The sequence below is a fragment of the Fringilla coelebs genome, assembly GCF_963513975.1.
Source record: "Fringilla coelebs genome assembly, chromosome: 5".
Classification (NCBI taxonomy): domain Eukaryota; kingdom Metazoa; phylum Chordata; class Aves; order Passeriformes; family Fringillidae; genus Fringilla; species Fringilla coelebs.
In genome coordinates, this window is record NC_140033.1 from 56,686,696 (window position 1) to 56,699,201 (window position 12,506).

A 12,506-nucleotide genomic window follows, 5' to 3' on the forward strand; every position below is an offset into this window, starting at 1 on the left:
TTTTCTATGTAAACAGTAAACAGATTCCAACACTGAAGAAACTGGGAAGTCTTCTAGAGCAAGTTCTTTGGACAAAATAGAAAAGAAAATAGCATCTAAATTGCTTTATTTAACCAGAGAATGAGATTGGGCATATTCATGGCAGGTACGCTAGATAGCAAACCACAGTAGTTCACACTTAAAGCATAGATTATATTTATTTCTGTACAAGAAAGTCCTGTTTCCTTCCTATTCTGTGTGTAACAAAACCTGAGACTTCAGTGAATAATAAGGAAAAATATTATAGCTGAAAGTTCTTAGGAGCAGCTAATTGAAGTTGTGTCATGTCCTTATACGTAAGTAATTCACTCCTTAGTCATGGAACTTGGAATCTTGATAGTCAGATCCATGGTGACAAATGCTGTCATTCCAAAAATAAGTTTAAAAGGTAATGTGACCAGGTGCTTTTCCCTTCTAGAGGACAGACTGTCTCTGTCTCAGCTTGCATCTCTAGAGTCCTTGGAGAAAATGCATGGCTATACCATTTGGTTTTCTAAGTATTTAATTTTTTTCCTTCCCTGTCTCATCTTGAGGATAGTTATCACTGGAATAGGTTGTACAGAGAGGTTTTGCCATCTCCATCCCTGGTGGTTTTCAAGATCCATTGGTATGAAAGTCCTGAGCAACCTGTGCTGATCATGCTTGGAAGGTTGTGTCACTCTGAGATGTTTCTCTGTTGTGGACCAGTTTGTCACCTAGGGCCACAGTTTAGTGATTGCAATGCTTTAAAGCAGCCTATTGTACATGGGACTGTAATTAGAATTTTTTTTTAGTGCTGTCTTTTTGAGTATAGTGAAATATATTTTCAAAATGAACATAATCTTGCAAAAGAAGTCAGAATGTTAAAATCTCACTTTAAACAACCCTACCTGTTTCACAGTAAGAGTTCATCAGTTATTTGTTATTAAAAGCCTGAGGGGGTTTAACTGAAGGATTTCTTTAAAAGCTTTTTCCCATCTTCCTGTTGAAAAATGCCTTAAGAGAAATTTTGAGATTGACTGGATTATTTTAGCTTCTTAACAGTGTGCATTTGTTGCACAGAAAAAAAAAAACAACCAACAATTTTTTCAACATGAACAAAGCTAGGAATTTTGCAAATTGCTTTCAAAGTAATATCAAAACCAACTTCTTGAGAGCAGAGGCAGCATCTTGTGTTCAGCTGCTTTTGTGTGTGGTATCTGAAGGTCTGCTTGCTCATTATTAGTTAATATTTTCTAAAATCCTTGTGTGCTAAGCTCTCGGGATGTTTGTAGCACTTCTTTTCACACAGTGTGGCACCGGCAGTGAGGAAGAAATTCAAGGTCTGTAGCATAAAGCATGGCTAGAATGTTCCCTAAGAGGAAGCTTAAAAAAAAAAGCCACATTTATTTATTAAGGCCCATTTCCTTGTAGCAAAGATCAATGTATCCTAATTTACAAGAATTGCTTAAAAGTCAGGCCAAGACACTGGAGCCTTGTTTGTTTGCATCATTTCCGTAGCTATTACAGTATGTACTGTTTAGGATGGAGTTACTTTCTGCACTTGGACTTGGTGACTTATTTTTAGCCTCTATAAGCTCTTGTGGATGAAGTGTGCTTGTGACAAAAGGCAGCAGGGGCTCTGAACTGGTAAGGCTTTCTCTGGGCTGCTTTTTTTGGTGGCTACAGCACTGTGCTACTGTTTGCTTAGCTGCTGGGGGACAAGAAAAAGGTGCCAAAAAGATGTGCCTGGAGTTGTGGAATGAGAGGAAAAAGAGTGGATGAAGCCCAACTGTTGTGAGAATATAGGAAGTGGGTGTGGGCACTGTGCTTTCCTATGGAGTTATTGGTTTTGCTGCAATCCAGCTGACCAAAGAACCCACAGCTCTGTGGGATGCAGGTGGAGAATCTGTGCAGAACTCATCTTTCTTGGTGTATTCATCTAAATTGTCTAGATTTTATGTGACATCTGTACTTATTCATAGGCTTTCTTTTATAGTAAAATGGAAGACCCTGCAAAACAAAAAAAAAAAGTGCAATGAACTTTACTTGTGAAAACCTCTGCAAATTCACTTGGAGGATGGGAGGACCAAACCCTGACAAAAAATGTGCTAAAGGCCTGGCTTCTGTAATAATTCTATTTTGTGAGGATAGCATGACTCACACCGCTTAATGTTCCTATCTCAGTATACAGTTTATTTTTAAGTAGGGCTGAAAAAACAGTGTTTTTCTGTACCAGTTGTTGCTATGACTTCACAATGTTTCCCTAAATACGCTTGCTCATACTTTCTCACAGCATAGTATTTGGCATATTAAAACCTTAATTCCATCAGTATTTCCTGAGTGCTGATTGTTTTAATGCTTCTATGGAAAAAAAGGATAACTCCATGTATTATGTAGTTCTAGTTGAGGAGGAATAAAAGGGTTTTTTTTTAAAAACCCAGTCACCACAACCTGTTCCTTCATTTAAGAAAATGTTCCTGTGTTTGAGCTTTTTCAATCTTTCCATGTAACTTTTCAGAGTAAATTTGCAGGAATGATATAATTTAAGCTATTTTGTTAAACGTAAGTGGACACGGTATTATTACTTCAGAACATTTTAATTGTCATTTTTTATCTGTAATTGGAGGGAAAAAAATACTGCTAGTGTGGTTTGGGAGAGTGGGATGGATGACTGGATGGGATGATCTGAAACTTTTCTTTAAGTTTATACTTCAGACTTTCTTTTTCCATATTGCTGAACTGTGCAGCTGTCTGACAGATCTCTTTCAAATGGCAGTGAACACTTTGGCTGAAAGATCTTGCTGCAGAGGAGAAAAGCTGCCCTAACCCTTCCTGACAACCTTTGGAACCTCATTCCTGCCTCGTTCTGCGTGGCATGCCCGGCTGTTTCATTTTAAACTATTCTTATGAATTGGTCCAGCTAGTTGCAAACTTACTGCAGTTTGGTTTCCTCCTTCTACTGCTTTATAGCTGTCTAAAAAGGATGTGGAAAAATACACTTGTGTTATCACAGATGTAATCTTTGCTTTCCTGAATGTATTGTAAAAATTGCAAGGGACAAAATTTATCTGGAAAGAACACATTCCATGTAAAGGTGTGCTGCTAGAGAAACTGACAATTGCATAGTGTTTAAACTTTTCCCTCTTGGCTCAGTAAAACACAGGTGGAAAAGCTGGGGGTTTTTTGTAATTACTAATAACATAATTTGAAGATTGTTACGCTAATATATAAAAATAATTTGCCTCTATATGATCTTCCTCTCTAGTATGCCATTTTGTAGAACCCTTAAAAAGTCTTTTAAAAATAGAATTCTAACAATTGATGTTCCTGTTGTGGTTTTTAGTTCCATATTCAGTGTTAAGGTTATGTAAGCTTTTTGTGAATTGCATTATGTAAATGAATTGGATGAAAAACTGATAAGGAGAAATATCTTGTCTTCCCAGCCAGAGTAATTTTGTTATGTTTGTGCTGTAACTGTCCAAAGAACTATATTGTTTCAGTAGCTGGGTTTTGTTATGAACGAGTGCCTACCCTTATGGCAGGGTTATTCTCCGTGCATCCCAGAAATGCTAATTTAGTGTTGAATTCTCCTTGCCTGGGAGGCTTTTGGTGCTGTTTCTCTTAGCAGCTTGTCATAACCACTGGGCAGCAAGGTCAGGTTTGGAGATATTTTCAGCCCCTTTTTGAAGGGGCCATGGTACTTTCAGGGAAGCAAGACTGACAAGGCAAAAAACAAAAAAGACAGGGAGCTTCAATTTACAGTCTACTGATAAAAGTATTCATCCCATAAGGGGTGGTAAAATCTATTTACCTGTATATATCCCTGGTAGCAGTTAGAGATAAACTTGTCAGGAGACATCCAAACAGGGGAACCTGGTGAAATATCTGCAGAGATCAGACAGGGATTTGTGTGTGTGTTTTGGGAAGCAGCTGTTTCCTTTCTCTCCTACCTCTTGGTCTCCAGCCCACAAACTGCATTTGTGGATGCAGGCGCCTGGATTTTTGTCTCAGTAGTGCTTCTGACATTAATCCTACGTGTTAGCTTAGGGTAACCCTAACCTTTCTCATACCTAGTCATTCATAAAGTCATCTGCTTTGATGAGGATAGATTATATTTTTCTTCATTGCAGCTGTGTCTGTAAAAGTGAAAATGCCTGAATTGTTAAAGTAATGACTTCTTTCTAATAAAGCTCAGAATTCGGAGCTGATGGGTTTTGTTTGTTTGTTTTGCTCAAATAGAACAATGACAAGAAGACATTTATTTTTCTTTAAATCAACAAATTTTGGCCTTAAATATTTCTGGTGGGTTTCACCTTTTCCAGTGGAAAAGGAATAGGACTCAGTGCAGGTTACTGTTGCAGAAGCAAAGGTCAGCTGATTCTCTTGCAGGAATGCTTTGAAAGTGGAATAGTTAACGAGTAAACATCTCACTGCTCAATCTTTTATTTTGGTTATGGTAGGAAATTTTACCATTAAATGATATTTTATCATTAAATTATCATTAAATGAACTCAAGAGTCTAGTGAAATGTGATATAAGTAGATGCATTGAGTGTTTTCTGGACAACCAATGTCAGATAAGAGCCACAAACTGTGTAGTAGAAGTTTTCTGTTCCAAAATGCCCTGTGTGGTTACCTCTTGTTTTTATCTGGCATCTCTAGATATCAAAATACTGAATGAAATTGCTTAAGATAATTTTTTTTCATTACTTCAAAACTCCACTAATAATGCTCATAGTTTTTTTCTTTTTTTTACAGATTCTGAAGGTCTTTAAGCTCTGAATACTTACAAGCTCTTCATATATAACAATGTCTGGCTCATATGATGACTCCGTTGGAGTAGAAGTTTCTAGTGATAGCTTCTGGGAGGTAATCCAAATGTTCTGTTCAATATTTTGATTTTATTTTTTTTACTTGTGTATTAGAAAATCTGATTTTTGTGCACTGTAAATTGTGGAGAGAACTGCAACACACGACACATTGGTTATTGTGATCTGCAGAAATAGCCTTCAGAGTAGAAATTACCACTTGGATTTTTACCTATTTTTTTGAGGGCTTTAATGGGCACAAACTTGAGGATCATCCATTTGGGTATGGTATGGAATTCAGAATTGAACCTTTGTCAATTTTTATTGTCAAGGAAAGCCATACGTGAGTAGCTTTTAAAATGATCAGTGTTAAATCTGAAGTAACTGTTCCAAGCTACTGTAAGTGTGCCTAAATTACAAAAGTAAGATACTGTGTGGGTGTACTGCCTGTCTCCTGTTTGTATCTAGATAGAAGTATAAACTTTCTTGAGACAAGTTATTCTTATCTCAGTGTAAAAGCATACGTACAGAAAGATAATATGAAGTACTTTGTGATATCAGCAATTTGTGCTGCCCCAATCTGACAGAGGCTTTCAGATGCTGTGATAATTTAAGCCCTGAAGAAAGGAAAATTCATAAAGCAGAAACACTTTTACAAAAACATTGAGTAAAAAGAAAGGTTTGGCAGTGTCAATACTGGCACAATTGGACATAAGTAACTGTCCAAATTAGCTGTATTCAGTAGGACAAACTTTTACCATTTGAGAGGGAGCTCTTTTGAGTTTGAACTATAGCAAACATGAAAATGGCTTGGGAGAACCTGTCTGAATTTACCAAAGACCTATGTTACACAGCTTGATTTTGGTGACCTGATATTGTACTTCCTTTGAAATGTAAGCTTTTCTAGACTGCTGAACTGTGCTGTTTGTGGTGACGGCATATTACATTTTGATGCAATCTCCCATGTTTTTTCAGTATATTCTCTAAAAGGCCTAATGCTAGTGGGGATCTGTTGAGTACAGTTTTTTGAGGAGACTATTACTATTATGTTAAATATATCTGTCTTTTTATAAGAAGTTCTTTTAAAATCACTCCATTTTAAGCCTTGACCCCTTTTGTTGTAGGGGTGCTCTGTAGGATGACTGCAGACAGGCTGTGGGACCATTTGATGTGCAACCACAAAGATTGTTCTTGTTAAAATGATGATTGGAAAGGCATGGCAATCAGGTGAAATTCCAGGTGACAAGAGAGAGTGAAACATTGTACCTGGCTCTAAAAGGGGTAGAAAGGAGAACCCTGAGAACTAGTGCTCTTGGAGGTGTCTCTCAACTGGCTGTGATCCTGAACAATCTGAGCTGTCACACCTGCTCTGAGCAGGGGATTGGGCTACCTGATCTCTAGAGGGTCCTTCCAACCTCAGTTTTACTGTGTGGTTTGTTTTATGCTGAGGCAACTTCCTCTCAGGCTTGCTTGCTAGAAGTGTTTCAAAATAAAATGAGGAGGCAGTCAGGAAAAAAGAATTCTGGAGGGATATTTTGATGTGTGTTGGGATATTTTGATGTGTGTTGTGCATCATATACTTGGCAGTAGCGCATAATTTTTGGCTGGCTGTTCTGTACCAAGCTGTTGTCTTCCATCAAATAATCATGTCTGGAAGCATAAAAGCTGAGTGAATAAGAATGAAATTTTCTGTAAACTGGGATGATTATGTTTGGACAAATTGGAACTCAAAGAATTAAATCCAATAAAGGATGATCAGAAATGGCAATTACCTTAAATGAGTGCCTTCATGAAGGTTTGTTTAAATGTATTTGATGCTTATTATAGGTGGCTTATTTGTGTTTGTGCTATTGGTGACTTAGTTTACATCATTTTGTAAACAATACTACTCAAGTCTGTTTCCTTGGACTTGTCTGTGTGTTCTTTCCAAAAGGTCAGGACTGCAGTCTGTTTCATAAGCAGTGTGAGTAGACTAATGTATAATGCATGAGCATACCTTTCTTTATCTTTGGACAAGGAAATGTTAGACTTCTGTATAGCAAGCACTTGGTTTCCTTATAGGTTTTTCTGTGCTTTGTCTTCTTTTGATGTATAACCACAAAGATTGTTCTTGTTAAAATGGTTCCATGGCAATCAGGTGAAATTCCAGGTGACAGGAAAGGGTGAAACATTGTACCTGGCTCTAAAAGAGGTAGGAAGGAGGTTACTGCTGACCTGTCAAACTCACCTCTGTGCCTGGGAAGATCATAGGACAGACTCTCTTAGAAGCTCTGATAAGGCACAAGGAGGACAGGGAGGTGATTTGAGACAACCAAGGGCAAATCTTGTATGACCAGCCTTGTGGCCTTTTCCAGTGGAGCAGCTCCTTCAGTGGGCAAGAGAAAGGGCCCAGGTGTCATTTATGTGGATTGCTGTAAAGCCTTTGACATGGTCCCCCACAACACCCTTCTCTCCAAGTTGGGGAGACATGGATTCTGTGGGTGGATTGCTGGATGGAAAAGGAATTAGTTGGGTGGTTGCATCCAGAGGGAAGCTGTCAGTGGCTCAGAATCCCAAGGGACATTGGTTACAACTGGTGTCCCTCGGGTCCATACTAGGACCAGTATTTAAGATCTTCCTTAATGGCATAGAGGGATCAAGGGCACCTTCAGCAGCTTTGCAGATGACACCAAGCTGAGGGTGCAGTGACAATCCAGAGAGACCTGGACAAGCTCAAGCAGTGGCCCATGAGAATCTCATGAGGTTTAACCAGACCAAGTGCTGGTGCTGCCCCTGTCTTGGGCACATCCCTGTGTGTGATGGATCCAGGCTGGGGATGAGCAGAAGGAGCAGCCCTGGCAGAAGGATTTGGGGGTGCTGTGGGTGAGAGCTGGCCCTGCCCCAACCCAGAGCCCCCCTGTGCTGGGCAGCACCCAGAGCCCCAGGGCAGGGGGGATTCTGCCCCTCTGCCCCACCCTGCTGAGCCCCCCCTGCAGGGCTGCATCCAGCTCTGGGATCCCAGCACAGGAAGGACAGGGAGCTGCTGGAGCCAGGCCAGAGCAGGGACACCAAGGGGATCAGAGGGATGGAGCAGCTCTGCTGGGAAGAAAGGCTGAGGGAATTGGGATTGGTCAGCCTGGAGAGGAGAAGGCTTTGGGGTGACCTCATTGTGCCCTTGCAGTGCCTGAAGGGAGTCCACAGGAAAGATGGAGAGAGACTCTTGACAAGGGCCTGGAGTGACAGGACAAGGGGGAATGGCTTCACACTGACAGAGAGCAGGTTTAGATTGGATATCAGGAAGAAATTGTTCCCTGTGAGGGTGCTGAGGCCCTGGCACAGGGTGCCCAGAGAAGCTGTGCCTCATCCCTGGCAGTGTCCAAGGCCAAGCTGGATGTGGCTCTGAGCAAGCTGGGATAGGGGAAGGTGTCCCTGCCCATGGCAGGGGGGTAGAACTGGATGATCTTTAACATCCCTTCCAACCCAAGCCATTCCATGATACTTCTGGTTTGGAGTCATCTGTCCAAACTAAATTTGACTGCTATTTAGTCTAAACCCCATCTTTTTTAATATGTTCTGAATTGGTTGGTTTGTTTCTGAAGACTGCAACTTTGAATTCTGGTCTTAATCTTTCTCAAAAGGGTTAAACAGCTTTGATAAATGTGTTTTGTTTGATTTGATTAGAAAACCTGTGATGCCTCTGGAATGCCAGTTGAGCGCCTCATGTCACAGGAAGTAAAGAACTCTTAATCAGTTTGGAAGTTGTTTTGTTACTACAGATCTGACATTTATACCCTTGTTAGAGGTTTTTCAAGATTTTTGACACACTAAGTTTTTTCTTTGTTTTTAAAGTCAGCTTGCAGTTTGTTAAGTCACCTTGATATGTTTTAGTGCCACAGCTGAAAGCAGTGAATGTATTTGAACTTGGCTGTGGCACAGAAGTGTCAGTCTGGCAGGGTGAGCTTTTGAGTTTGTTCCCTCACACTCCAAAACAGCTCAGATTTATTTACCTTTGAATTGTGCTGCAAAGCCCATCTTCTTCTTAAAGGCATTTGGGAAAGAGTGAGGTGGCTGGCTGTTGGACCTAGCTGAAAAACTGACTGTCAAAGCTGGTTTTTGCTCTATTGAAACTAAAACATTTTTAGTTGTTGAAAGTTGGTTGTTCTGTTGAGCTGATGAGAACCATACCTAATAAAATGTTGATAAATGGAAGTTCAAAACTTCTGCCATTGCTGTTGACAGAATTTTCATTTTTAGGACGTGAAACACTTTGTTCTCTATCAGTTTGCTGACTCTAGAAGGCTTTGGTTTCTTTTGGCACTGTCACTGCCTTTGCTATGGTTTCCTCCTAAAAAATGTAAATCTGGAGTCTGTAGTTGCCTGGTAGTAGATTTACTACTCTAACCTTGTCTGGTTGCATATGCTCAGACTGTCCATGAAGCAGTTCAGTGCAGGTTATTTCATCTGTTAAACTTTTTTTATTAAGTTGCTATTTCAACACTGTTCATGGAAATTTCCAGTTCTGGCACTTAGAGTTAAGTTCAGTGCTGGAAATACAATACAAATAGTAACTTGTTTCCTCTAAAGGTTAGTAGTTTTTATTACAACACAGATATACTTATCAGGTTCTGATTTGTGGTTGGGAAATTGCTGTCTTGTTGAAAGGGAATTGGAGAAGTTGCTGTTTGAACTTGTGTTCATGGTGATGGCTTACTGTAGATCTGGCAGTGAAAAAATGTGGGTAGGTCAAGGCTTAGGCAGGGGTAGTATCTTGTATCAGAACAGCTGATATGAGTGAAAAAAATAGGCTTTCAGAATTATACGTGTTTGTTAAGTATGCCAAAGAAATAGCAGCAGCTTTCTAAATAAAATGGAAGTGTTTTTTTCATATTTGGTAAAACCAAGATACTACTTTAAGGCTTTTTGTCTTCTAGCAGGATGACAAATCCTTTTCAGTAGAACAAATCCTTTTCTTCACCTCCAATTTCTTTAGATGTTTAGTCAATAAAAGTACTTTAGGAGTCCGAGAATTTCGTACGTTTTAATATAGCTTACTTAGAGAACAAAAAGTTCTCTAAGTAAAAATACTAAAAATAGACTTTCTGAAGGGTAGTTCCCACAATAGCACTGGAGGATTTCATCAAAGTTTCAGTTGTAGTAATGTCTTAAATTACCTAAGTGATGGAAACTTCACTCTCCTAATTTATTTTTCTGTCAAGCCTCAATGTACCTTGATGTGTCTGGTTAAGCTCATGACTCTCTCTGGGTGTGGAAATCCTAGAGACTGAGGAATCCTGTTGATATGCTCCAAGAAGGGATTCCTTCATCTGTGTTAATTGCTGACAAGGATGATGTGCTCTGGGTAGTCAAAGATTGTTGCTGATAGCTTGAAGCAGGATGGCAGCAGGTTTTCCAAGGGAAAGTGGAAAAGGTACAGTTTGAAAGTATTTCTATTTCTTTCTCATCTATCACTTGGAGTTTAAGCATTGCATGACTGCTGTAAATGCATCATAATCATCTAGGGCACTTTCTGCATCCAAAAATAGACCAGTCCAAAAACTGGTTAGTTCCAACATTGTGTTGCTTTAGTTAAGCATGAGAAGTGGGCATGAGACCTATTGGTCTTGTCCTACTGGAGCAGTTTGGAATGTCTGTGAAGGAATTTGGTGTATTAATAATTAACAAAATGCATCATAAAGTTTGCCTTCTGTTTATTAAGCTCCAGCCTTATGCTGGTAATCACTATCAGGGATCTATTAAAAGAAAAATGCCTTGGGCAAGATGAGACCAATGCTCTTGTTCAGTTACATACTTGTGAAGGTAAGAAAGCCAATGAGTGAGTGTTCCTAGAGATCAAAGTGGAAGTGTATGCATATCTTGCAAGGTAAGACATCAAAAGGAGCAGCTACCCTGCCTGTGGAGGCACTTACTTTAAATGAGCTCTAGGTCCCTCAGAGACTGTGTGCTTCCTTATCTCCCTGGCTTTCTGCTAACATCAGCAGCATGGAGCCCATTTATTGCAGGGCTGTTTCAAACACCTACTTACCCAAACAGAAATAGTCACTGAACAGCTGCTAAACCTGCAGCTGGGATTATTTTAGCCCTGTGAGTGATTCCCTTGGAGGACAGGACCTGGTGTGCATTCTGAAGTGCTGAACACAGGGCTTTTGTTGCATTCTGAAGGATTTGCTGACAATCCATTAGCAATATAAGACTTTCAACCTCTCAAAGTGGAAGTTGATCCCCTGTGTAGTATGGATGAATTAAATTTGGCCTCTGTTTGCATTGGCATTGTCCCCTGCCCCCTCCTAACCACATAAAAAGCCAACAAAGCAAGCAACTAAAAAACTCCTACCCAAAATGAAAACCCCAACCAACCAAAGCAAGATCCAAATGCAACATTCTGGATAAAAATATTTGGACTCTGCAATAGTAGATTCCTGTCGCATGATTGTTTTTTAAATCTCCTCCTAACTTTGAGCAATGGAATATTTTTCATTTATATTGCCAGTGTTTGCTTTACTGCTGTATTTGGCTTAAGATTTTGTGTGTTTAAGAGCTTTCTCAGGATTTTTCTTGTAATCAGGGGTGAATTTATATGCATAAACTTAAACTTACTCAGAGCTAATGCTTATAGGTACTTGGACTGTGTGTGCTAATTATGCACCAAGATAATTATTCTTATTTATAAAAACCACACAGTGGTTGTAGATGTTTAAGCTGGTTGAAATGTGGATCTAGTGGGTGTAGAATGTTTAAGCTGGTTGAAATGTTTGGAAACTTCCCATTTGACGTAGCTGGAAAGAAATTTTCCTCATGGTTTAATGGAATGCTGGAAATAGTGTGTGTCCCTGTGTTGTCCATTGGTATGTGTGGGTTTGACTAGGAACCTTTAAAGCTTATTATTCTGTCTCATGCCTAGGAGTATTTGTCCCTAAAAATACCTTGTTGGCTTTCTTTTGAATGGTTCCATTTCATAAAGGCTGATTTGTTATGAATAAGCTCTGCAAGCTTGGAAAAAGAGTTGACAAATCTATCTTCAGGCATTTGAAACTCCTGAAGTATTTGTGGTATAATGTTTGTCGTGGTGTGCTGAAATTACCTAACAGGAGTTTAGCAATAGCTGAATGTTTGCCACCTTCTGGGCTGCTAACAAATGAAAATACTCTTTTTTCCTCTCAGTGGACCAGAAAAACCTGCAAGGTGTGTTAAACACTCTAGGCTTTGTGCTGCTCTATGAATATTCCTTAAAATAAAAAAAAGTTTAACAGTTGAGGTGAAGGAGCCTACATAATTTAAGACTTCCCTTTGTGTTTAGTGCTGTGAAATTGTAGAATAATGAAGTTGCAAACTCTTAGATAAATTCCCACTAAAGATCCTATCAGTGGCAGTGCTTGGCTCCCTTGGTAAAAGGCAAGCTGCCTGCACTGCCAACTGTAGGATGATCAATGCCTCATCAGAGGGTGCCTCTGAGGTTTTTTCTGGACCTTACAGATTCCCTAAGTCTTAGATTTAGCAGAGGATTTGAGGTGACATTGCTGTGCTCATGCCTGAGAGAAAGTTATAAAATCAGAAGGAATGCTTTCTTGTTTAAGCTAAATGGAGACCTGACTGCATCTATAGTGCCTGTAAGAGATAAACGGGGCAAAATAGCATCAACTGAGATTTATTAGCAGCAAAACTCAGTATTTTTTTTTCAGTGGAAAAGGGTTAAAACTGATGG

General features: G+C 39.5%; 1 protein-coding gene across 5 annotated transcripts in view; it reads left to right on the plus strand.

Annotated features, from left to right (window-relative positions):
- PACSIN2 (protein kinase C and casein kinase substrate in neurons 2) overlaps nucleotides 1-12,506 on the plus strand; it is a 53,567-nt gene that overhangs the window by 22,604 nt on the left and 18,457 nt on the right. For all 5 annotated transcript variants that reach the window (XM_084205899.1, XM_084205903.1, XM_084205901.1 and 2 more), the window contains exon 2: nucleotides 4,758-4,868. In XM_084205899.1, the coding sequence (XP_084062025.1) occupies nucleotides 4,809-4,868 (60 nt within the window). In that variant the 5' untranslated portion in view covers nucleotides 4,758-4,808. The remainder of the gene's footprint in view (nucleotides 1-4,757; nucleotides 4,869-12,506) is intronic.